At 39.0% G+C, this 27,743-nt stretch overlaps 1 protein-coding gene across 1 annotated transcript; it reads right to left on the bottom strand.

Moving 5' to 3' along the window:
* Positions 1-626: 626 nt before the first annotated feature.
* Positions 627-27,145, bottom strand: LOC113016448 (mucin-5AC-like). Its single transcript, XM_026159281.1, has 16 exons — positions 26,909-27,145; positions 23,210-25,336; positions 22,536-22,640; positions 22,346-22,455; positions 22,032-22,172; positions 21,853-21,941; positions 21,093-21,241; positions 20,521-20,634; positions 20,135-20,325; positions 19,486-19,638; positions 13,552-13,664; positions 12,892-13,250; positions 12,496-12,577; positions 7,161-7,319; positions 6,649-6,805; positions 627-2,509 (listed from the first exon to the last, which is right to left on the bottom strand). The coding sequence occupies exons 1-16, from the start codon at positions 26,940-26,942 to the stop codon at positions 2,300-2,302; spliced, it is 4,293 nt and encodes a 1,430-aa protein (XP_026015066.1). The 5' UTR covers positions 26,943-27,145; the 3' UTR covers positions 627-2,299.
* Positions 27,146-27,743: the final 598 nt, after the last annotated feature.

Raw genomic sequence — 27,743 nt, 5'->3', positions numbered from 1 at the left:
TTTCTTAGCAAACAAGACAGAGAACAAACAACGCCACCCTCAGGTGTGGCGAGCAAAAGCAACACACAAAATCATGACCTGGGTCATAACACTTTCTTTGAAATCAGAGCAAAGCTTCAACACCTTCTCTATTTAAGACATTGTGGTGGATCTGTGGCGCAGCTGTGGGGAGGCAGAGCTCATCACACTTCCCCTGCATTTAAGTCTGTACTGGGTCCTGACTGAAGTTGTTGGTGTATGTGTGGCTGGCAGCTGGAACGCTGCAGCCAAGAATAAAAGTGTTACAAAAGTGGTCATGTCTGACATGCATCGTCTACAGACATCTACTGGAAACTGTGGATAGAGGAAACCCTTGCCCCTGGTGACTGGGACTCTCACAACTAGTGATGGTATGATAAATGCCTGTGAATTTTTTTTCCCACCAAAAGGTAAATCATACAATGCACGATGTACTGACATCCGCTGATCATTTGATATACAGCAGTACTGCTGTGATATGTAAACGTATAAATGTAGCGATTGCAAAATACCCATATGAGGTTCTGTATATATCGTGTCACACTTAAATGTTTCAGATCATCAAAAAATTTAATATTAAACAAAAATAACACAAGTAAACAAAAATCCAGTTTTTAAATGAAGGCATTTATTATTAAGGGCCCTGTATGAAAAAGTGATTGCCCCCTAAACCTAATAACTAGTTGCACCTAATAACTGGTTTTAGAAGCAATAACTGCAATCAAGCATTTGCAATAACTGGCAATGTGTCTTACAGCACCGTGGAGGAATTATTTAAATAAAGTTTTTAGTAATAACTTTAGAAGATTTAGAAATAATTCAGACCTTTTAAAATAAGAATATATAATGTAAAAAAGAATATTTCTGCCATTTCCATTACAGAACACTGAAAAACCTGTTTATGCCAGTGAACTGTTAAATCATGAAGACCACATTAGAGTATAAGAAAGAAAATAAAAAAGACAGCAAACAAAATAACACAAAAAATTATTTAAAGTGGAAATCAGTTTTTAAAGACAACTATGTTCTCCAATTAAGTGTCATTTTTCTGTCACAAAGTTGTTCAATACAAAAATCATATCAAAAACTTCACATTTCATATTAAACCACAAGCTGTTGGATTAGTAGACAACATAACGAAATAACAATACGCCACTAAAGACAAATCTTTTAAAATTAAAATGACAAATTAAAGGCTCAAAACTTCGAGTAGAAATGCAGATTGGCTCCTTTCAAAGTGTTGATAATACTTTTTAGGCTGCAAATCTGAAATTAGTGGACAGCTAAATGTTTTCAGACACAAGCCAAAGCTTAAAATACAAATAACTGTAATTCATTAAAGAAAAAAGTGCAATTTTAAAATTAAAAGGTGTGACATTTCCAACATTTCAAAAGCTTCCAGTACAATTTAAATGATGATAAACATTATTCTCTGGTAAAATAAAACGTTTATCATTCAGCTCTGCTGTGAACTTTGAAGTCAAAACAAACTAACTGTAACCACCTGGAGGCAGCAATGATCACTGCTTTGTCCAGCTGGGTCACCAGTTTTTAAAAAGACACATTCACCATCATTAATCACTTCAGATCAGTATGAAGAGCTGCTTGGACACCAGCGCAGCACCTTGAATTCATAATGAATACAGAAACAAGAGTTTCTGCTGGACATAAATAACAGCACAAAAACAAACACTAAAAATAACAGTGCATCAGTATTGTACAAAAAGCATGAACAAACCTCAGCACATTTTCAGAGCCTTCAATTTTTGTATTTCTAATTTATAGGTGGAAAGTAAAGAATTGGATAAAATATTAACTTTACCACCTGACAACAAATATTTATTTATGTTGCCTATTTATGTGATGAACAAAACATTGTCTTTTATACAAGATACAGTGAACTTATAGATAGCTGTGAAGGAAAAATGCCAACTTAGGATCATAATTTTGGATAGAAAGTGCATAGAAGAGCAGTCTTTATAATCTATGTCATCTCTGTCGTCTTTCATGTAGAGAACGAGAGACTGTCAAAGCAGTCAGGAAATCCAACCGCTTCTTCCTCTGATGGCAGAACAGCATGTTGGAAATTCTGGGAAATGCAGTTCAGTCAGTCAAAAATACAATTAAAAAATCAGAAGCTCATCCAGGAGACTTCAGCAATATTCCCAGCTATTAGCTTACACTGAAAAATATGAATTTTCATTGTGATGTATGCATGTAATCCTTGTCAACATGACAAGTTTTTACTGCAAGAGGCTTTTTTGTAAGTCCTCCTCAGGTCCTACAGGGTTTTGCTGGTGGTCATTTCGATGTCACTCAGATCCCTGTAGGTCTCTGATTGGCTCATATTCCAGGTATTCCACTTCTTCCACAGATTGTACTTTGTGTTGTTCAGAGGGATGTTGATTGAGGAAATGTACTGCATGGACCGTGACATGGAGGCTCTGAAGGCCCGTGTTCGAGCTGTGAAGAGGAGGAAAATTTGTAAACCCTAAAAAACAGAAAGGGAAGATGATGGTTACTCTCTTTATTTTTGTAAGTAATGTCATGTTTGATGCTACTTATAAGTAACAAATTATTCTTTATAGTTATTAGTAAAGTACCTGAAATTATTTTGCAAGATTTTTCTTATTACTTTGTAAATTCTTGTGTGTTGTGTTTGAATCCTGCAGCTTATCACACACCAGGACAAACTCAGCAGTGTGTGAGGAAGAGCCAGCAGCAGCTGACAGATGGAGAGAATAGACAGACTGTTCCCTGTTTGTGAAGGACTGCTAGGAAAGTTTAAAATAACTAATTGTCTGTCCTGAATCAGTCTTATTAGGTAATGATAAAATAATTTTATCATTCAAATGTTTTCAGTGTGGGGGGAAGTACTCAGGGTCTTCAAGTTACACACTATGAAAGGCAGCAACAAGTTTAATATTCAGAAACCTAAAGTATGTATCAGCAGCAGAATGGACCTAAAAATAAATGTTTGTTTCAGTTCTATGAAGCTTTGAGTATTTTGGATTAGTAGCACTGCTGTGTTTGTTGTATCATATTGCTGTAATTGTTTATATGCTTCATATATTCTGAGGTAAGTTGATCTATAGTGTTACATCATATTCTATAAGGATGTTATGTGTTTGTATACTTTGTGCCCAGTTTGACCCATTTAGCAGAAGTCAGCCTGTTTAAGGCTCTGATATCTATTCTGTATGACTTAAAGCAGTTATGACATAGTCTGATTTTCTCACCCAATAAAGGAATATTTCATATATCAGTCTACTCTTCATTCTATCAGAAACAGTTATCACAGGTCGTACATTTTCTTTTTACACATATATGTAAGGATTCAGACATATTTACTAATGCCAATGTCAGGTTTATATTGTTGATTGTCATTTATGCTTAGAAATATTTAACCAGACCTTAGAGGTGTATAATCGATTGTCTAGTGATAAGATGTGTGATTCTTAGTAGTCTGCAAAGACTTTGTGTGCATTCCAGAGTGTTCTGGCATACACACTCACACCCTAGGGTCATGAGAGATCTTGTATCTTCTCTTACTGATATATGGTACAGCAAACACATCTATATCTGTTTTAGTATAAGTGCCTTTTGTTTAGATGAACTGCTGGACTTCCAGACCAGCAGGGTTAGGGAAGTTGTTTATGTGGTCACATTCTGACCCCCCCCCCCACACACACACACACACAGACAGTACTTTGTTTACATGTGTACCTATGTAAATGAGCCTATGTATATTCATGTAACTGCAATAAAAGAGCAGCATTACGAGGGAGCAGACAAGAGCAACTGGGGTCAAGCGAAGGAACGGTGTTTGTCCAGTTGGTCTTTCTTGTATACGAGAAACATAAAGAACTTTGCCTGCTTGTGTCTTGCTTTGCTGTGTAGTAGAATTGTCTTGAACGTTCCAGCGAATAGGTTTATGCTACAAACCTATCAGCCAACATATTAAAAGAACAATATATAATACATCTATATATACACTGTAAAAGATACTTGTCTTTGAGTGAAGATATAAGGTTTTAGGAAATATAAATAACTGCAACTTGAATCTTTACTGAAGCCCAGTATTTGATACAGAGTTCAGGTTCACTGCTGTAATACCTAATAATAATTAATATAATAGTTAATTTAATATTGGCCATATTGTATTTACATTACCAAAGTGAGATGACTTTAGTCTCATGAACAACATTAGCTAATTGTTATTTACTAGCTAATCTTTAAATGACTGTTCAGTACAGAAATGAAGCCCAACAATCATGTTTTACAGTCCTGTGGTCTCAGCCTCAGATACTTATCAAATCAAACAAAGCTCATGTAAAAACAAACAGATGAACAAAAGAAATGTCTCCTTCATTTCTGTCAAACAATGCTGTATGAAACGTTTCCAGCGGTTAGTATCATGGTTGCTAGGCAACCTGAGCAGCGTGACAGAGGCTAGATGGTCCCATTTCACAAGACTGGCACTTCGGGCCTTCTCGGTCTTTGGAGGACCCGGCCCACGAAGACTGCGAAAGGATGCAGATCCTGAATTGGGATACAGCCAAGGACTTGACACTGAGACATGACTGACTGTATATGCAACATGGAACACAGGGAAGACACAGTGACCAAAACTAGGACCTAGAACTACAAATATAACATGAACAGCAAACCACCAAGAAAACCAAAGTCATGAATAACAAATAATCAAGGAATATAACTTAAACAAACACAAAACACTGGGTCACAGACCCAGTACCATGATAGAAATTCCTCCACAAATAGTGACGTACTTGCTGCAGAACAGAAGTTTAAGTCAGGCCATGATTGTTGGAAGACAGGTTGCCTCCCACCAGGCTATCTTTTTAAAATGGTGATGCAATTGGATACCAGAGCTACTTGCAGTCAGTTGTCAACAGCGACTGAAACTCGGGTGTGGCATCCTCTTTAAATGCTGTGGTTACTGAGATGAACCTTTGTTTTTCTTGGCTTTGTCACTAATATAATACTAATAATACCGGTGTACCACAAGGCTGTGTGATGAGCCCTTTCCTCTACTCCCTCTTCACCCACGACTGCAGGCCTGCTGATGGTTCCAACACCATCATTAAGTTTGCAGACGACACCACGGTGATTGGCCTCATCAGTGACAATGATGAGGCCGCCTACAGGGAGGAGGTGGATCGTCTGGCTGAGTGGTGCGACAGAAACAACCTGCTGCTTAACACCGAGAAGACCAAGGAGCTCATCGTGGACTACAGGAGGAATGCTGACCCACATCCACCCATCCACATTAAGGGGACGGCTGTGGAGCGTGTGAGCAGCTTCAAGTTCCTGGGAGTCCACATCTCCGAGGATCTCACCTGGACGACCAACTGCTCCAAGCTGATCAAGAAGGCTCACCAGCGCCTCTTCTTCTTGAGGACTCTGAGGAAGAACCACCTGTCCTCAGACATCCTGGTGAACTTCTATCGTTGCACCATCGAGAGCATCCTGACCAACTGTGTAACAGTCTGGTACGGGAACTGCTCTGCCTTGGACCGGAAGGCATTGCAGAGGGTCGTGAAAACTGCCCAGCGCATCGCCGGAGCACCACTTCCTGCCATAAAAGACATCTACAGGAAGCGGTGTCTGAAAAGGGCTGGGAAAATCATCAAAGACCCCAGTTTCCCATCACATGGACTCTTCACCCTCCTGCCCTCTGGGAGGCGCCACAGGAGCCTCCGGACTAAGACCACCAGGTACCGGAACAGCTTCTTCCCCACAGCTGTCAGACTCCTGAACTCTGCCTCCTGACATCTGACCCACGTTAAACTCATGGACTGAACATACACACACCCACAATGGACAACTGTACCCTCAAACACACAATAATAACATGGACTGAACCACCACTCACAACCACTAGCACTTTATATAGCCTCTGTAGAAACTATCTACACCCTCACTTATCTTAACTGCACTACTGTATAGCTCTGTGTAAATAATCATTCTGTACATTCGATAATCTTTAATCCTACAACTGTTTACAACTTGCATAGTTCCCATTTCTGTATAGCTGTATATCTCAGATTCTGTAAAGTTATTTATTTCATATTCTGTAGTTTTTCATATTTATATCCTGTCCATATCCTGTACATAGCTTGTACTCACTACAGCCTGTACATACTTATAGTTATAGAATATTCACAACATACTTCATACCGTGTACATTATAACATACCATAATAGACCCATTTCTGTAATATACTCACATATCTATATTATTGCTAATATATATTGTAATATATCTATATCACTAAAGCACTTCTGGATGGATGCAAACTGCATTTCGTTGCCCTGTACCTGTGCATGTGCAATGACAATAAAGTTGAATTCTAATTCTATTCTATTCTAATATCCTAATATTTGCAAGAGTTACCAGCATTTTCGTACTTTTATTACTACTACTGCTTCAGTTAAAATGTTTCAGTTTTCCTTGTTCCCTTCGATATACCATGAATTAAATATAAAACTTTCAACAATCACCTCCCATTTGTTTTTGTTTTTTTGCATTTTATGTGTTTACCTGAAGTCTGAGAAGCTCATGACACCTTTAATCTCAGTTCTAGAATGAAGTGGAAGGAGTCGTACCTGTGTGGTTGTACAGATGTAGAACAAAATGCTGAAGATCAGGTGTGTTTTTTCTGAACTGAGCAGCACGAAATATCCCAGAGTCCAGGACAGACCGAGTAACACCGCCAGAGATAAACTAATGAGGAACTTCCTGCTTAAAGATGACTTCTTGTTGCTACAGTAAAAACAGAGTTAAAATCCACATGGAAGCTAGTCAGAAAGGATTCTGCATAATCTTTTCATCACATCTGTGAAAATGGAGTGTATGCATTGATACACCTCTCCTGAAGACAAAGATGGAGCATTACTGTTATTGGTTATTAGTGTTATTATTAACAAAAAGAAATAAAGCCATTTTGTTTTGCTCACAGTTAAATTGTGTTCAAAGTTTTTCTTTTTCATTTCTCATTTTTAAATGTTGGTTTTCTTAATATATTTATATCTGAGAATTGCACCTTTTAACAGCCACTTAAATTTGGGTAATTTATTTTTGAAATATTTTTTGAAACAACAGCAGCTTTAGATGTTACCTGGTCAGTCTGGGTTCAACTTTGCATGTAGTCATGGAGGTAATAACCAACAGGACGATGTTGTAAATCAGGATCAGGCCGATTGGAAGAAGGAAAGCCCAAAACATCGGTTTTCCAAAGTTGAACTGTTTGTTCTTATCCAACGCTGCCAGCCAACAACTACAGCGAGAGGAAAAGAACATAAAAAAACACTTTTGTCTACGTGTTGATCAAAATTTTATAAATACTTTATTTACTGAAAATGACATTTTTTTTAGGCAGTGGATGTAATTTCTATGGAGGACCACAAGAGCCACCCTCATCAAAATAAAGAATTCTGTTCTTAATGAACTGTAGAATAAATTCTGCATTTGTAAATTCATTTTTGAACTCCACATTAAAAAACTGATTTTTAAAATGCTTTTTAGAAACTTCATTTCAAAATCCATTTTCAAATTCCAATTCAATACAATTAAGACAATTAATCAATTTATCATATATTTATATGATATGTAGACATATTTTTTTCTAACTTCAGTATGACTGTGGTACATATTACAAAAGAATAAAAACTTTATGTGAATAACTTTACTCTTCTTAAATATAACTCATAAAACAAGTAAAAGTACAAATGTGTAAAAAGTTACAGACTTCCTCAGTAGGTTTACACTCTTTTGGAGTGATTTTAATTGTGTGTTAAAGAAGAAAGAGCCAGTCAGTCATCACTGAGGCAGTTTTTCCTTCATGAAGTCCAGGTGCTGGTTTCCCCGTGTGTGTGTCTGATGCCCCAAAGCTGACTCAGAGCCATAACACCATCCATGACTGCGGTATGGAACAGATGTGGGTGTATCCTCATCTCCCAGAGGAGTCCAAATTGTTATCAAACAGACCTACAGACACAAAAACATTGATACTATAAACAACCAGGCTATCAGCAGTGATTTAACTACTTTAAGACCTCTGTGAAAACAATTTTCACATCATTTACAGTGTATATCACAGAATTCAAGGCCTTTATAAGCACAGAGCATACAGAGAAAAGTATAGGGTGGGCCATCGTAATAAAATGGGAATGGTTGGTGATATTAAAGTCCTGTTTGTGGCACATTACTATATGTGAGGGGGCAAACTCCTCAAGATGGGTGGTGACCATGGTGGCCATTTAGAAGTCGGCCATCTTGGATACAACTTTTGTTTTTTCAATAGGAAGAGGGCCATGTCACACATCAAACTTATTGGTAATGTCACAAGAAAAACAATGGTGTGCTTGGTTTCAACGTAACTTTATTCTTTCATGAGTTATTTACAAGTTTCTGACCACTTATAAAATGTGGTCAATGTGCTGCCCATTGTGTTTGATTGTCAATGCAACCCTCTTCTCCCACTCTTCACACACTGATAGCAACACCGCAGGAGAAATGCCAGCACAGGCATCCAGTATCCGTAGTTTCAGGTGCTGCACATCTCCTATCTTCACACCATAGACAATTGCCTTCAGATGACCCCAAAGATAAAAGTCTAAGGGGTCAGATTGGGAGACCTTGGGGGCCATTCAACTGGCCCACGACGACCAATCCACTTTCCAGGAAACTGTTCATCTAGGAATGCTCGGACCTGGCACCCATAATGTGGTGGTGCATCATCTTGCTGGAAAAACTCAGGGAACGTGCCAGCTTCAGTGCATAAAGAGGGAAACACATCATCATGCAGCAATTTCAAATATCCAGTGGCCTTGAGGTTTCCATTGATGAAGAATGTACCCCATATACCACACCAAACCATCACTTTTGTTGTTCCAACAGTCTTGGAGGGATCCATCCAATATGGGTTAGTGTCAGACCAATAGCGGAGGTTTTGTTTGTTAACTTCAATTTTCAAATCAATTCAATTCAATAAAACTTTATTGATCCTGAAGGTTGACCCCGAAGGAAATTGGGTTAAGGCTGCCGACCTTACCCTTCTGACCATACATACATGACACAAACATCACATGGGGAAGACAGGTCAGAGAGGTATAACAATGGCAAATGCACAACATGAGGAAAGATCAGGAGAAAAGAAATAACTCCCCCCAGACTGAGCTCCAACAGGGAGATCAGTTTGAGAACAGAAAAAAAAACACCTCTGCACATAGCACATGAAAAAAACTCTTAATACACCAAAGAAACACATGAGAAGACACAGGGGTGGGTAAAGGGTGAGAGACAGCCAATGTAGACAGTGCATCCGGGCCAGCAGCATAAGCGCTGGTCTCCTTGATCCACTGTCAGCATCGGAGGGGAATAAGCGTCAAAGGCGTTTGGAGGGGGGAGGGGGGATGAGTGTACATCTGCATGTGTATATATGTCTGTGTGTGTGTGTATGTGTCTAGAGCTGAGACAGTGTCCTTCGCCCTGCCAGGCTAAGTAAACAGTCTTCCAGCCAACCCAGGTAGCCTTGCATAGAATGGGAAGAACAGTCTAAACACAGTCGTTATCAGGGTGTTTTTGTTCAGCTCCAGCCTTGAGACGGCAGCTGGCGCTGAAGGGATATCCACATGTAGTAATGCTGGTTTTTACTTTAGTGCGAACAACTCATGAGAATTTCAAAGCTGTTCTAACAGTCCGACACTGGTCTTTCAAGCTCCCGTTGGAGAGCCGTGAGCTTCTCCATGATGTTATCAAACTTACGCTCCGTGATGTTGTCATTCTTGTGCTCAAAGAGCCGATTCTGAGAACTCACGACCGCAGTGAGCTTCTCCAAGATGTAATCCAATTTGCGCTCAGAGGTCTTATTCTGAGTATTCACGGCAGCCGTAAGCTTCTCCAAGATCTTATCCGTGCTGCACTCAATGAGCCCATTTTGAGAAACTCACGCCTCGTTCCATCGTTTCAATCCCAGCGGACAGCCTTGTGGGGGTTTAAATAGCCGGTTCCACTTTCTTGATTCTTCGATAAGTCAGGGCCAAGCCAGCTCCGATCAGCAAGAACCCTGTTATCATGCTTCCTAATAGGTAGATATCTTCAGCACTCAGGCTCACCCGAGCCCAAACTTCTCATTGAGAAAAGGGTGTCAATTGCATTCAAGGACCAGTTGATCAAATCCATAATTCCTCTTTTAGGTTTTAGAGAACAGACTGTGAGAGAGTGTTCCAGGGAAAAGTAATACAAAAAACACGAGCCTAGACAAGGACACAAGAGGCTAAGCAGGGAAGCTAAGGGAGAGGAGGAGGAGAGGAGAAAAGTGCGACAGCCTTCGTCAAGAGCAAGTATTACATAAAAGTTTGCCTCATCACTGAACAAAATCTTGTGCGTCAACTGAGGGTCCTGTTCCAATTTTTGTTTTGCCCATTCTGAAAATTCTGTGCACCGATCTGGGTCATCCTCGTTGAGATGCTGCAGTAGCTGTAGTTTGTAAGGGTGCCATTTGTGAGTAGCTAATATCCGACTAATGCCACTCTCCAGTGACATGCGGCAAGTGCTACGCTGTGGGCTCTTGCTGAATGAAGCTAGGACAGCCACTGATGTTTCTTCATTAGTGACAGTTTTCTTGCGTCCACATTTTGGCAAATCCAACACTGAACCAGTTTCACGAAACTTAGCAAGCAGTTTGCTAACTGTAGCATGGGAGATGGGTGGTCTCGTAGGATGTCTTGCATTTAAATCTGCTGCAATGACCCGGTTACTGCTTTCAACAGATATCAACACAATTTTGATCCACTCCTCACGTGTTAACCTCTTCGACATGTCAATGGCTTAGAACAAAGAGAAACTTGTAAATAACTCATGAAAGAATAAAGTTACGTTGAAACCAAGCACACCATTGTTTTTCTTGTGACATTACCAATAAGTTTGATGTGTCACATGGCCCTCTTCCTATTGAAAAAACAAAAGTTGTATCCAAGATGGCCGACTTCTAAATGACCACCATGGTGACCACCCATCTTGAGGAGTTTGCCCCTTCACATATACTAATGTGCCACAAACAGGACTTTAATATCACCAACCATTCCCATTTTATTACGGTGTAGCCATATAAATGGCCCACCCTGTACTCAATCAATTTCATCTTGTGTTTTTCATTATGCATATTTTATTAATAATTACATGTCGTGATCTGCATCTTTACCACACATTTGCCACAGAGGTGTAGATACTGTAGTTGCAGTGAATGCTTAAAGTGTGCTGATTAGAATATACTGGACATTAAATGCTAAGATTCAGCACACTGTGTTAGAGGCTGGGATTTGATGAATTCATCATATATACAACCTTTGATCATCATTTATGTCCAGTTGAGAATGAATCTGTGCACTCACATATTAAATGAACTGAAATCAGTAGTGTGATCTCCAGTTTTGATATAAGGAATGAGAGAACTGACAGCTGTTATTTTAATCAGCCTGTCTTAGTTGTTTTAATTCTAAGTATCATAAAGTAATCTGGTAACATCTGGACTGACGAGTTTACTGTCAGCATTTTAATCGCTAGTTTAAAGGCTGTAGGTCGCAGCTCTAATGCTCTAACACTGTATAAATGTAATAGGGCTCAGTGCTAATAGTCTGAGCTGCTTCAAGCTTTATTTGTGAAGACCACAGCAGCGTAAAAAAAACGTAGCTAGCTTGTACAGCTGCGACGTAAAAGATTCATAAGCTAAGATGACCTTAAAATAACAGGGATACGTGCGGTGATGCTAGCATTAGCCATGTTAGCACGTTACCTTCAACAGGTGGTCAGACTGAGTAAAGAGGCACACAGTCAGAGGTTCAGCTCTCCGTTTCGCTGCAGGGTCCCTTCATTCTTCACATATCCGTGTCGAGCCGAGTGTAAATCCCGAGGCTGAACGGCCTTTGTACAAGCACACACGCCTCTTAGCAGGGCAAAGCTATGAGCAAGAAAAATTCAGGCTGGCAGCCTGTGTCTGTCCAACCAATCAGAGAGCTCCTTACATCTCACGGTGTGGCTAATTTGTATTGCAGAAAGATTTTTTAAAATGAAGTTACTAATCCAGTTGCTAATGCAAATGTAAATCCCTGAGCTAATCCGTGAGCGAACAGGAAAGGGAAATGGATTTTGAAATGAGAAGTGGAATTTAAAAAGCATTTTGAAAATAAGTTTTTTAAATTGGAATTCGGAAAAGGTTTTTGAAATGAATTTTTTAAAAAACATTTTAAAAATCAGTTTTCTAATGTGGAATTCAAAAATAAATTTGCAAATGCAGAATTTATTCTACAATTTATTATTCAAGCACAGAATTCTTCATTTTGATGCGCGTGGCTTTTGTGGTCTTCCATAAATTTCACAATATATAAACTATTCTATAATCCAAACTGGGAATTTAGGTCATTGTAGGGTGGAGAATTTCACAGATTACCCACAATTCCTCTTGTCTATATCCCAGCGGATTGTCCACCCTGTAGCTCACCCCCAGTGTGATGACCATGAAACACGCTGGCATTCCTAACAGGACACAACAAATCAAAACAACAGTTTAAGTAAAATGAAATTTAACCTGAGTAGCGTAAGACCGCGGTGATCTGAAAATGATGTGCCGGGGGTTTGCGGATGTAACTGTGTATCACTGCAAAATGTTCAGTTTTTATTTTAATTTTGTTTTAAACTAAAATAAATGATAAGAAGCTCAAGATTTTAGCACAGTGCTGTGTATCTGCATTCCTTAATGTTATGACTTTTTTCCTTCTAATTATACTACTTTAAAGTTCTTCTAAAATATTTCAAATTTGGCATTTTTGTTTTCTTTCTGAATGTCCTACCCCATCCCAGAGTCACACTCAGTGGAGTCCAGTGTGTTGGCAGGCTGCGGCGCATTGACCGGACCAGCAGCACCAGTTGAGTGCTGTATACACTGTTCCACATGAAGGTGGCCATCAGGAGGAAGTGCAGCAGAGCTGCTACAGCCGTACACGAGCCGCGGTCTGGTTCTATGTGTTCATCAGAGTTCAAGATGTTGTTGATCCGATCATCACTCTGCACCTTAGTGTCGTTCTGTCTGCTGGAGTTTTGGACTCCAGAGAGGAAGGTGATGATGAAGGCCAGCAGGCTGAGGTAGATGCACAGCAGAGCCAGCTTTGAATTCAAGTTACTTGGCTGCCCATGAGACTTGCTGAAGAAGCTACAGAGAGAAAAATAACAAAGAAGTTTTAATATCTTTTAAGTTTTGGTATTTCTTAAAGAAAAACACCACAAAAATATATATATAAAAACAGACAGACAGCAATTTTACTACTTTTAGACTTTATAGGTCAAATAAAATAATCAAAGCATTAATGTAAAATGAAAATAACTATTTGTTGCATCCAAGAAAGTTTCAGTTTGTTAAATAACAACTAGAAGTGTTTGGTAAATGTGATGAGAGAATTTTAATGCAGCATAATTAAACATCATTTCTTATCTGTGAAGTAACCCAAACTTACTTTTCTTTAATGTGATAAATGATCGTCACAACCAAACCCAGAATAGAAAGAGAAAGTCCCACAATGGAGATCACACCCAGAGCTTCTGCATACTCGTAGTTCTCTCTGTATGACTGAAAAATAGGATTCAGATTTAAACTCATAAAATATCTGCGATGAGTTAGATTTACATTTTGAGCTATGTCATGACCAAGGTTTAACAAGCTGTTGTTGAGGTTTTTTTGTATGATATACATGACATATATACCTGTATACACTTGACATATACTCACATATATACTATGTAATCATATATACTCATATACACTATATATATATATATATATATATATATATATATATATATATATATATATATTAGGGGTGCAACGATACACAAAATTCACGGTTCGGTTCGGTTCGATACTTTGGTGTCACGGTTCGATATTTTTTCGATACAAAAAAATGTTCATGCCTTTTTAATTTGTCATTTATTAAAATTATAAATATATATTTTAACTCAAAAGTACAGTTTTTAAATTTAACCCTAACCCTTGTGCGCGTTTTTTATTTTGACAGCGAATGCGCACCTGCGGACCACTTATGTGCAGCCCCGGTTATTTAGCTCATCATATTGCAGCCACAGAAATTCTTTTGTCCATGAAACCATAAAGCTGCATTTTCTTTTTGCCTTATAGTCTGATTTGTCATAACTTCTCCGTTTTGTGGTAAGCTTTTCTTTGGCTGTCACTTCTTCACCCCGACCTGTCTTATTTGGCTCAGCAGAACTAAAATATATATACTGCTACTTTTACACACGGACTCACATAAGCTCAGCGATTCTCTGCGCGATCAACCTCTCACATGTTTAAGCTTGCTGTGGGAGATTTCACTTGTCATGTTTGCATAGTAAGCTAACGATTAATAAGACGATGTCAGAGGAATTGGTGCACAAATTATCATCACTCACAGATCAGTGCTGTCATTGCAAAGTGAAAGCAAAAAAACAAGCGCAAATTCAAACGCGATTTCAATATGTCACATATTGACAGTGGCTCACCGATGCCAATGACATAATTACCCAGCTACATTTCTGAAAGAATGCAAAAGCATTGACATATATTTTTCCTACAATAGCCCGACGGGCAGGGCAGAGAGATTTTTGTAGCCCGACTGGAAAGATCGCTAGCTCCGGGACGTCGGGCTAGCGATTTTGCAAGCCCTGTATCTGATTGAGGAATCACTCATCTTTGGAAAAGAGAGTTTATTACAGAGAAATGTCTCTTTCCAAAATAAAAGCTATACTATCCGCTTCTTCTGGGCTATATTCTCAGCAGCATAAGGAGAATCACGTGCTAACAGCTGTCTAAATGACTCGGCTAAAGTTAGTAGCATGCTTGTTGTTTTTGTCTTTGCACTAGGATGATGTCGGCGTAAATGTGCAGTCATATTCGTTGTGTTCCCACTAGTGCTTTCAGGTTAATCTCGTTGAAATGACCTTAACGCCACAACACGGCAAATCTCCGTTAACGAGCTACCGCCGATCGCCCCGTGCATGGGGCTAGACGGCCAACACGTTAACGAGCTAACTGCGCTAACACACTAGTTCACACCAATGTAATTAAGCATTGCATGGCACATCCAACATACTGTTTTACTTTAGTTCATGACTCGCTTACCTTCAGGGTCATACGTCACATGAAAACCAAAATAATTCCAAACGCCAGATCTGAATGAGGGTGGGGGAGGTCCATCTTGCAAGGAGAGCTTAACTTCTGTCTCGCTAGCTTGCCCTGCGCTCTTCCTCCTGACTATGCTGTCTGTGTTGAGTGCTCAGTGGATCTGCGCTCAACAGTGCAGCCTAGGCGGAGTAGTCGAACACAGATTCACTGAGCGCTCAACACAGACAGCATCGTCAGAAGGAAAGTTGATAAAATAAATTACAAATGTTGTATTGTTCGATACATATGCGTACCGAACCGAAAGCACTGTATCGAACGGTTCAATATCGATACGAATATCGTTGCACCCCTAATATATATATATATATATATATATATATATATATATATATATATATATATATATATATATATATATATATATATACAGTTTTGGGGAGTAACGGAATACATGTACCGCCGTTACGTATTTAAAATACAAAATATAAGTAACTGTATTCCGTTACAGTTACCGTTTAAAAAGGTGGTATTCAGAATACAGTTACTTTGTTGAAATAAATGGATTACACTGCGGTACTTTCCTGTTTCATTTTGTCGCGGGTTAGGACTGTTTGGGTTTTGTTTGACAGCTACGTTCTGTTGTTCCAGGTGGCAGTGTTACGGTTGCCATGGTTACCGGGCGACGCTCTCTCTCTCTCTCTGCGACTGTGTGTTTCCTGGGTGAGAGAGCGCCTTTTCGTTTTTGTTGTGCTAAGCTAACAGGCAGAATGCTACAAGCATAGCTCTAAAGAATGTAGCATCATGGGCAGTGTATTCCGTGTTGCAGGGAGAATGGACTGCCATACACGTTAGGGGTCTGTGAGCGCGAGGAGGGAGAAAAAGGGGAGTGGAAAGGTACGAGTTGTCACTGAGGAAAAACGGGAGCTGGAAGCATGTAAATATAATAATAACCACTGCAGCCAAGAAGAGTGCCTGACGAGCCCAGTTGTAAGTAAGCTATGAAGACTCGACTGTACACCGTGTTCGTGTTTTCCTCCGAAAACAATAAGTTCCGTTGGAGCAGCCTTTCAACGCCTCTCTCTGTCTCTCGCAAGAAAAGTTGACCCACACAACAAAGTAAAGCTATTTTTCAGCTACGAGCCGACAGGGACCCCGCCGTATTAGTCAGAGGTCCCTTTACTACAGTTCGGAGTCGCGGACCTTCAGTAATAGTAATAAATCACACAGCAATAGTACATTCACGTTGTTGTAAAAAGCATGATAATATATTAAGTAATCCAAAGTATTCAGAATACGTTACTGTCATTGAGTAATGTAACGGAATACGTTACAGAATACATTTTGGGGCATGTATTCTGTATTCTGTAATGGAATACATTTTAAAAGTAACCTTCCCAACACTGTATATATATATATATATATATATACAGTGGGGCAAAAAAGTATTTAGTCAGCCACCGATTGTGCAAGTTCCCCCACTTAAAATGATGACAGAGGTCAGTAATTTGCACCAGAGGTACACTTCAACTGTGAGAGACAGAATGTGAAAAAAAAATCCATGAATTCACATGGTAGGATTTGTAAAGAATTTATTCGTAAATTAGGGTGGAAAATAAGTATTTGGTCACCTCAAACAAGGAAAATCTCTGGCTCACACAGACCTGTAACGTCTTCTGTAAGAAGCTTTTCTGTCCCCCACTCGTTACCTGTATGAATGGCACCTGTTTGAACTCATCATCTGTATAAAAGAGACCTGTCCACAGCCTCAAACAGTCAGACTCCAAACTCCGCCATGGCCAAGACCAAAGAGCTTTCGAAGGACACCAGGAAAAGTATTGTAGACCTGCACCAGACTGGGAAGAGTGAATCTACAATAGGCAAGCAGCTTGGTGTGCAAAAATCAACTGTGGGAGCAATCATCAGAAAATGGAAGACATACAAGACCACTGATAATCTCCCTCGATCTGGGGCTCCACGCAAGATCTCATCCCGTGGGATCAAAATGATCATGAGAACGGGGAGCAAAGATCCCAGAACCACACAGGGGGACCTGGTGAATGACCTGCAGAGAGCTGGGACCAAAGTAACAAAGGTCACCATCAGTAACACACTACAACGGCAGGGAATCAAATCCCGCAGTGCCAGACGTGTTCCGCTGCTGAAGCCAGTGCATGTCCAGGCCCGTCTGAAGTTTGCCAGAGAGCACATGGATGATACAGCAGAGGATTGGGAGAATGTCATGTGGTCAGATGAAACCAAAGTAGAACTTTTTGGTATAAACTCAACTCGTCATGTTTGGAGGAAGAAGAATACTGAGTTGCATCCCAAGAACACCATACCTACTGTGAAGCATGGGGGTGGAAACATCATGTTATGGGGCTGTTTTTCTGCCAAGGGGACAGGACGACTGATCCTTGTTAAGGACAGAATGAATGGGGCCATGTATCGTGAGATTTTGAGCCAAAACCTCCTTCCATCAGTGAGAACTTTGAAGATGAAACGAGGCTGGGTCTTCCAACATGACAATGATCCAAAACACACCGCCCGGGCAACAAAGGAGTGGCTCCGTAAGAAGCATTTGAAAGTCCTGGAGTGGCCTAGCCAGTCTCCAGACCTCAACCCCATAGAAAATCTGTGGCGGGAGTTGAAAGTCCGTGTTGCTCGGCGACAGCCGCAAAACATCACTGCTCTCGAGAAGATCTGCATGGAGGAATGGGCCAAAATACCAGCTACTGTGTGTGCAAACCTGGTAAAGACCTATAGTAAACGTTTGACCTCTGTTATTGCCAACAAAGGTTATGTTACAAAGTATTGAGTTGTATTTTTGTTATTGACCAAATACTTATTTTCCACCCTGATTTACGAATAAATTCTTTACAAATCCTACCATGTGGATTCATGGATTTTTTTTTCACATTCTGTCTCTCACAGTTAAAGTGTACCTCTGGTGCAAATTACTGACCTCTGTTATCATTTTAGGTGGGGGAACTTGCACAATCGGTGGCTGACTAAATACTTTTTTGCCCCACTGTATATATATATATATATATATATAACAGCTAAGATACTGCGCAGGACCCTCAAGCTCCCAGGCCTCTGGTAGAGGACCCGAGCTTGAAGGATAAACCGCCCGCAGGGGGGCGTGCTGGGTGGTTTTTTATATATATATATATATATATATACCTATACTGGAGTATTTTATATAATGGAATCACATGTTCGAGATCACAAGACCCACATATTTAAGTCAAATATTATCTCTAATTATATTAATGAAGTTTGTGCCACTTGTTGTATGAACACATGTTGTTCAATACTGTTTGAAAATGTAGTAATTAGGATCAGTAAGTAACCTTTGATTGTGTTAAGGCCAATGGTGACTAGTCCAAACATAGGGTTAATTAAACTTGGCACTGCTAAAGCATGCACCTGGGACCCTTTTTCTCCGTGCTCATCTTTTTTGCTCCACGTTGTGTCCAGCCCTTTCATTACCTATACGGTAAACAAACCTGGCCCCGGTGGGCATGCACCTGGGATTCAGTTTCTCGCATCAGCCGCCAGAAGATGAGAAAAACCCTTTCTTAGCATAGATACCAGTTTACTTCTGACAAGTGCACCTGACAAAATTGTCAAATTGATTAACTGTTAGCTGCCGTTTTGCAAACTTTTGGAATCACTTTGGCCATAAAACCGATGAAGGGACACATTTCAAAATGATGGATGTAAGACTGGTGCTTGAAAAGTTATGGGGTAGGGTCAGAAAGGTATGTAACATAAGTGTAAGATTAAAAGAAAGGAGCAAGGTGCAAGTATGATTAACAATGGATTGGAGAAAAGTATCAATAATTAAGATAATATTGACATTTGTAGATTTGATCGGAAATTCCTGCTCCTCCTCCTGCTGTTGGGTGGAAATTTACCAAACAACAGGAGGAGCGGTCACTGATCCTTTGTAAGAGGAGGGTCGATATGCCCCAGACTGCTGCTTTTTTCCTTTTTGTCATTTTGTGTGTTGTTGCTGTTTGTGCTTTAAGACCCTACACCCCAGGGTTTGCTTTGCTTGCTTTCCATGTGTTTTTTTGCTGTAAATGTACTGTTCTGCTCTTCATATGACACTGTTTAATAAACTCTGTTCCAAGAATTCTAGTCTTTTCCAGAGGATCTTTCTGAGTGTTTTGGTTTTAATTGGATCTGAAGGTTATCATATAGGCTTCAAAATTTGCAACCCAACACTGTAACGTCATCTATTGCCCTGAAAAGTTGTGACCCTCACCCAGAGAGCAGCAAAGTTGGTGGTGTGGTTACAGAAACACCTCATGAGTCCATCTGAAGTGTTTCCTTTAGAGCAACCACTGGTGCTCCAGTCCTTCTGACTGTAGTTCCAGAAAACACAAGAGAAGTCGTACAGAGACGTCCCACTTATGTTCTGAAACAGAAATACACAGCCTTACTCAGAAATCCACAACTCTGATTTACATGTAAACATACAATTTGCTTTCAAAAGCAGATGGTATGTTTCACATTTTTAGAGTTTATTGCACATATGCAGTTCTTTGAAAATAACACAGAACCATTTTAACAATAAAAACACAACTGGTCATAAGTTAGGTATGAATATTTTACTTTGTGATGTGTATATTGGTATTGTTCTATTTTTACACCATTATCACAGCTGCTACAGCTACTGCAAGTTTATTAATTTATCTGTCTCATAAAAAACACCATAAACACTGCTCACTATCTGTGTGCCCTAAACCTGCAGATAAAGGTCAAACATGATACATTGTCAGGTGAGATCACAAGTTATTGAAGGAAAAGCTGTCCAGTGGTCACCATTATCTGAAATCTTGAAGATAAAACTGACTTAAAATAGGTCAACAAATATTAAAATTGACTTTAATTTGAAATGCTGGATTTCTTACTCTTGGCCTGAACATCATCTCCACATGTTGTGGCACCATGTTGGGTTCCTGCCCTCTGACGCTGGCTGACAGGACCCTGATGGTGGCCCGTCGCCTCAAGTAGAGTTTTGAACGGAAGAAACGATCGTTCTGATAGAGAACGAAACCCAGAGAGACGTTTGAGTCTGTCTGACGACTTCTGACACCTTTGCCTGACATAAGAGAAAGAAATCCACTGCAGTTGGTAAACTTTTGTGTGGGTGTAACAAGAACTGACAATGTCTGAAATAGAAGTGCTCCATTTTTATTAATAACAAACTAAAACAGCTCTCTTAAATACCTCTTAGTGACACCTTAAGCATCTTAACAAGTTCTGTTGTAAGACCGTGTAAGTCTAGAAAACTCACCTTGAGGGAATCTTACATAAATGAGGGCATCAGCTATGAAACCGTTTTCCACCACAACCTGTGTTGCATTTGTGTTCAGCTGAATTCTCTCAGCTACAAAACTGCCAGATGTCCCTGTAGCAGCAAAAGAAGTGAGCTGTTTGTGATCACATAATAAAAAATGCAGAACCTTACCACTGGATCTTTAATCTTAAAGCTACAAATATTGAAATTGTTCCACTACATCATGATATTCTGAGAGGAGACCTGTGTGTGCCTGTCCATGCAAGAACCTGGACAACTGTGGGGGGAACACAAACAGTTCTGTTAACTGTCCCCACTTCAACACAGTTTTACAGTTTAAAGATTCCCTAAAACCACAATATTTCTTGACTTGACGCACACCGGTGGATCTAATATCTATCTGAACAGATATGCCTTGAATGTTAAAAGTTTTATTAGCGTATTTTTATTAGTGTCAAAGTTAGTCAAATTTGACCCAAACTGTATGTAAGGGATGAAAAGCAGTAAAATGGGGGAAAAAAATTAAAAAATTGGAGGATTACTTTTCTTTAACACCGTTTCTCACTGACCTTTAAGAGAAGTGAACTGGACTCCCTGAGTGCCTGCAGCAGAAATCTGTGCTGACTGGACCACCAGGTTTGGCTGAACTATCTGAGATTGAGATGCATTGAGATTGAGGCTGAGGTTCACAGAGAGCTGATCCAGAGTCACCGTCAGCCTGGAGATAACATACAAAAGCAACCACAAAACAGGCTGTCTTACACTCACTGGTCTGTTAGATACATTTACAAAATTGCTCATTAATGAAAGTATCTAATTAGCAAATCACATGGCAGTGACTCAGTACATGCATGCATATAGACATAGTCAAGATGACCATCTTGAATTTCAAACTGATCATTAGAATGGGGACAGGTTGGGACTTTGAATGTAGTTTTTTGGTGTCAAATGCACTGGTCTGTGTATTTTGGAAACTGATGATCTGCTGGGATATTTGCTTAAAACGGGTGTTCTCTTTAAATGTCGAGTTTACAGAAAACAGCCTGAAAAGGGGTTTATGGGTGTGCAACCAAAAAATCTCTAGCAATTGTGCAATGCTATCATGACAATATGGACCAAAATTTGAGGAACATTTCCAGCAAATTGTTGAATCTATGCAGTTCTGAAGTTAAAAGAGCATCAGTCCAACCTGCAACAATCAATGTGTATTTAATGAAGTACCTAGTGAGTATAGTTGCTTTAAACCAGGAAAAGCGGCTAATTTAAGCTAAACACAATTGAAGACGTCATATGAGTTAATAGATTAATATTTTATTCTTAGTACTTCACCCCAGAGTTGTGTTGTTTTCCTCTGTGTCATCTGATACAGTGGTGTTCAGCAGCTGACTGACCGTTGCTACTGCTGCCACTCTGACACTCTGCAACACAAACATGAACCAGGATGCTACAGTCAGTAACTACTGATGCTACAGCAGGGTTTTTTCTTAAGTTTTGTTGACTGTTTGTACCTCTGTGGCGTTTGCAGACAGCAGCAGTGTGTTGGCGATCTCAGCCGCTGCTGTAACATTTTCGGCCGTCAGCTCTTCTGGGTTGGATGTCAGAATCTGAGTGCTGGTTGCCAGCATCTCTAAATCAGCTGGACTGGTCAGCTGAGTGGAAGAAATACGTTTATTCTTTTTTTTTTTGTGGTCCTTAAATGAATGTGTAATCCTGTGCATGTCTTGCTGCCTTTTTACCGGATTACATAAAATACTCAGTTCAAGCTGCAACTGTATAAGACCATCAAGTAATAAGTCTTCAGAAGAATAAAAACAGTTCTTACATTTTGTTGTATATCACTGAGTGTCAGGTTACACTGGAAGATATGTAGAGTGTTGAAACCTGGTGATTCGCTCATGAACAAGCATCTGGTTGAAGCCTGAGGTTTTCCAGCTGAGTGGGGATAGAAAGACAAACATCACTACATTGGGGTGTACCTGACAAAGTGATGTTGGACTGAAGGGATGACTTACCGCCACTTGTTCCCACTTCACATATTTCATCAGAATATGCGAACCAACCAATGGGTGTACGGGGGAACCTGAATCCTTCAAATCGTTGGGCTGCGCAGAAATTTACTAAGAAGACAAAGGTATTAAAATATAGGCAGAAAAAACATATAATTAGTTATTTATATAAAAATACAAAAGTGGAAAAAAATCGATGATCCATGTTTAGAGAAAGAATTTGAGTTTCAGTGATTATTTACAATCTGAATGCTGTTGACTGTTGACCAATCACATTTGAGCGGACTCCAATGGCATGTTCTTTTAAAATTGCATTTGCATAACCATCTCTTATTGTTTTGTTTTGTTTTATAACTGAGACAGGATTTTTGTAGTTTAAAAGCTGGATCACACAATAAAGTAAAGACCCGAAGATCCTAAGTTTGGACATGTAATGACTGCTCAAAGTGTTGGTTAGTTATTTATTTCAGTTAACGATCTGGTTGTGGTTTCCCACATCTTTATATCACAGAAAAAATGTAATTTATGTAAACTTTAATGTAACAACAAATATAAAAGTAAATTACTGACACAAAGCATCAGCTTGCGGCTAATAGCATCACATAGTTGCTGTTTTCTGCAAATCTAAAAAGTGAACAAAAAATTCAACCTTCTTTGTTTGTTTGTTTGTTTGTTCTTACCTTCTGAGCATGTCTCTCCAGTCCATTCATCAGGACAGAGGCAGACACCGTTTACGTTTTCCCCTCCATTATCACATTTCAGGGCAGTGGTGGTAGGCGGGGTAACTGAAGTTGGAGATGTAGTACTAGTAGAAGTAGAAGGTGTAGTGTAAGTTTTAGATGTAGTAATAGGAATTGTTGGGGAAGTAGTAAAGTTTTGTGTAATAGTAGTAACATTTGGTGCAGTAGTAATGTTTTGTGTAGTTGCAGTAATTTTTTGTGTAGTAGTAGCAGTAGTGCTTGGAGTACTAGTAATGTTTTGTGTAGTACTAGTAATGTTTTGTGTTGCAGTAGTGATGCTTGGTGCAGTGGTAATGTTTTGTGTGGCAGTAGTAATGTTTTGTGTAGCAGTAGTAATGCTTGATGCAGTAGTAATGTTTTGTGTAGTAGTAAGGCTTGGTGCAGTAGTAATGTTTTGTGTAGCAGTAGTAATTCTTGATGCAGTAGTAATGTTTTGTGTAGCAGTAGTAATGCTTGATGCAGTAGTAATGTTTTGTGTAGTAGTAAGGCTTGGTGCAGTAGTAATGTTTTGTGTAGTACTTGTAATGTTTTGTGTAGCAGTAGTGATGCTTGGTGCAGTAGTAATGTTTTGTGTAGTACTAGTAATGTTTTGTGTAGCAGTAGTGATGATTGGTGCAGTAGTAATGTTTTGTGTAGCAGTAGTGATGCTCGGTGCAATAGTAATGTTTTGTGTAGTATTTGTAATGCTTGGTACAGTAGCAATGTTTTGTGTAATAGTAGCAGTAGTGCTTGGAGTAGTAGCAATGTGTTGTGTAGTAGTAGCAGTAGCACTTGGTGCAGTAGTAATGTTTTGTGTAGTACTAGTAATGTTTTGTGTAGCAGTAGTGATGCTTGGTGCAGTAGTAATGTTTTGTGTAGCAGTAGTGATGCTCGGTGCAGTAGTAATGTTTTGTGTAGTAGTAAGGTTTGGTGCAGTAGTAATGTTTTGTGTGGCAGGAGTAATGTTTTGTGTAGCAGTAGTGATGCTTGGTGCAGTAGTAATGTTTTGTGTAGTACTAGTAATGTTTCGTGTAGCAGTAGTGATGCTTGGTGCAGTAGTAATGTTTTGTGTAGTACTAGTAATGTTTTGTGTAGCAGTAGTGATGCTTGGTGCAGTAGTAATGTTTTGTGTAGCAGTAGTGATGCTTGGTGCAGTAGTAATGTTTTGTGTAGTACTAGTAATGTTTCGTGTAGCAGTAGTGATTCTTGGTGCAGTAGTAATGTTTTGTGTACTACTAGTAATGTTTTGTGTAGCAGTAGTGATGCTCGGTGCAGTAGTAATGTTTTGTGTAGCAGTAGTGATGCTTGGTGCAGTAGTAATGTTTTGTGTAGTACTAGTAATGTTTTGTGTAGCAGTAGTGATGCTTGGTGCAGTAGTAATGTTTTGTGTAGTAGTAAGGTTTGGTGCAGTAGTAATGTTTTGTGTAGTACTAGTAATGTTTTGTGTAGCAGTAGTGATGCTTGGTGCAGTAGTAATGTTTTGTGTGGCAGTAGTAATGTTTTGTGTAGCAGTAGTAATGCTCGATGCAGTAGTAATGTTTTGTGTAGTACTAGTAATGTTTTGTGTAGCAGTAGTGATGCTTGGTGCAGTAGTAATGTTTTGTGTGGCAGTAGTGATGCTTGGTGCAGTAGTAATGTTTTGTGTGGCAGTAGTGATGCTTGGTGCAGTAGTAATGTTTTGTGTGGCAGTAGTAATGCTTGATGCAGTAGTAATGTTTTGTGTGGCAGTAGTAATGCTTGATGCAGTAGTAATGTTTTGTGTAGCAGTAGTAATGCTTGATGCAGTAGTAATGTTTTGTGTAGCAGTAGTAATGCTTGGTGCAGTAGTAATGTTTTGTGTAGCAGTAGTAATGCTTGGTGCAGTAGTAATGTTTTGTGTGGCAGTAGTAATGCTTGATGCAGTAATAATGTTTTGTGTAGTAGTAAGGCTTGGTGCAGTAATGCTTTGTGAAGCGATGAAGCTTGGTGTAGTAGTAATATTTTGTGAGGTAGTAGAATGATCAGGAAGAGCAGTGGGCAGGAGTGCAGTAGTTGCAGTATCAGGGATGTCTGTTATTGCAGTCAACTCTGCTCCAGCTGTGGAGGAGGCTAAAGGAACAGATGTGGGAAACGCATCAGCATTACAATGATCAGTTTGACATTAGCAATGTTAACATGCTTTGTAATTAGTGATTGTCAGCAGAAGTGATATGTAAAAAACAAATACTATAAAAGTACTACAAATTAAATGTAGAGTATTTTCTGTGCTTACCATGACTTTAGTGTGTTGTTATTAAACACAATGCACAGCTTAGGCTGATACAGATAGTTTTACAGGTACTGCACATTAAAATGATGATCTGATGGTAGTAGTACAGGTAGAATCAGGACTACTCAGGTCATTCAATTTCAACCTGAGGGGACATGAACATCTGAACCCTGATATCCAGTAATGTTTTTTTCAGTCTGAAATAAAAGTCTGAATGACAAAAATGCACTCAGTACTAAAATCTATTAATATGGAGCTCCTGAAAGGTAATAGCGAACGATTTATTGTGTAACACTTCTGTTTTCTATAACTTTTTTAAGAAAAACACCAATGTGTCAATTAAGTACAAGTCTACAATCTAGTGTTGCAACTAATTAATAACTCTTTACTTGATAATGATGCCTAGGCTTGATCCACAGAGAAAATCTGGGCTGTTTTATGATGAACTGTTATGTTTTATAGCTGGGCACTGCTCATTATGATTATGGGACACACATAACAGTCATAGTTTTGCAAACAATTAATCTCGAGCAGTGACATAAAAAATAGAAAAAAAAAGTGTTTAACAGACACTGCATAGATCACTGTGAGCATCAACATCTATATGATGTAGAAAAATAATTAATACAAATTCTGCACTCGTGTGTGTATATACAGGTATATATATCACAGAGTTTGCTAGTTATAAAGATAATGACAAAGAAAAGTCTTGATACATGCTCAATCATCCAGGCAAGGAAATCCCAAAAACTTGAGTCTGTTCATTTGGATGTAGCATCTTTAGTGGAAGAAACAGCAGTCATCAAAGTGATTTCTTTAGTCTCACAATTTTTATATTAACAATCAAGGAACTGACCTCCCAGCCCATTTTTCATTCAGTGGGCTGGTATCAGTCATTGTGCAAATGTACTGTTTATAAGGTTGGGGAATCCACCAGTCACCTGAGACTAAATAAGTCACTTGGATGACTTAGGAGGAAATGTTTCGCCCACTGAAAACGCTACGTCCAGATGAACAGAATCAACTTTTGGGGAATGACAAATTAACCAAAACAATAAAATGACATGTTTTTCCATTCTGTTGCTGAGATGTTTTTAATTGTTGGGTTAAGTCTGAGAAAAGCAAAAAAAAAAAATAGACAAATTATATAAATAATTTTATATATTGCATGCATAACTTATCTGTTCATACTGTAAAAATTAGTTTAACCTTATTTATCTAAAATTAAGAAAAATCAAGTTTGACTTAGATGAGATTTCAGTGATGACTAAAATAATAGTTATTGTTGTCAAGGAAAAAATACAGTAGAAATTGTGTTTTATGGTATCATATGATGTGACTTAGGTCACACTGTGTCTCACTAACAACTCCAGAAATGCCAGCAACAATCAGATAAACTCAGTTGTTCTTACCCAGAGTGAAAACGAGCCAAACCCAGCCATCCATGATGTTGAGCTGCTGCAAATCAGATTTCCTGTTTGTCCGGTTTGGTAAAAGTTTACATATTTAAAGACGCCACTCTGTGAGTCTGTATGAAACCATTCAGCTGCATTATTCTGCTTCACAATGAGCCACCAGATCATATAACACATGATTGTTTTACTGCACGTTTTTTTTAAGGAAAAAGTTCCTGTATCGACTGTCTTTGCTCATAAGTTACCTATAAAGGACTTTGAACTGCAGTCCACCTTCGTAAAAGGTGCTAAATCAATAAATATGGTGTGATTTACCGTAGGGAAGGTGCACAGTGTGAAACCTGAAGTGTCACTGGTAAATCTCAGTATCTGCAAACTTTTAATGTCGTTTTTGTTTTTATTGTAAAACGATCAAGGACCTACAGTCAGCAGCAGTGAAGGTAAAGGTAACACGTGTTCATCAAAAACAGGTCAAAATAATAGAAACACCATAATACTGTATAGCAGTGATGTCCAACTCATTTTACATCATGGACCATGCACCACCCACTTTGCCTTTAAGTGGTCCTGACCAGTGAAACCCTTCTTTTTGTCACTGTACAGAAGTTTAACTGCAATCCATGAGATATCTTAATACGGGAAAAAGAAGTGTTGCTACAATCGTATGTCTTTTTTTTCTACATGATAGAGAAATGCTAATGTAGTTAATCAAAGAAATCTGTCAGCATGACTCTTTGGGTTTAAACTTTAAACAATCATTTTGTAAAATTACAGAGACGTCCTGGTAGCTCACTGTCCTCTACCTTTTTATTATTATTATTATTATTATTAT

This window comes from Astatotilapia calliptera, chromosome 23, assembly GCF_900246225.1.
Source record: "Astatotilapia calliptera chromosome 23, fAstCal1.2, whole genome shotgun sequence".
NCBI classification, from domain to species: domain Eukaryota; kingdom Metazoa; phylum Chordata; class Actinopteri; order Cichliformes; family Cichlidae; genus Astatotilapia; species Astatotilapia calliptera.
The sequence above is the reverse complement of the archived record's forward strand: the minus strand, read 5'-3'. Positions and strand labels throughout refer to the sequence as shown.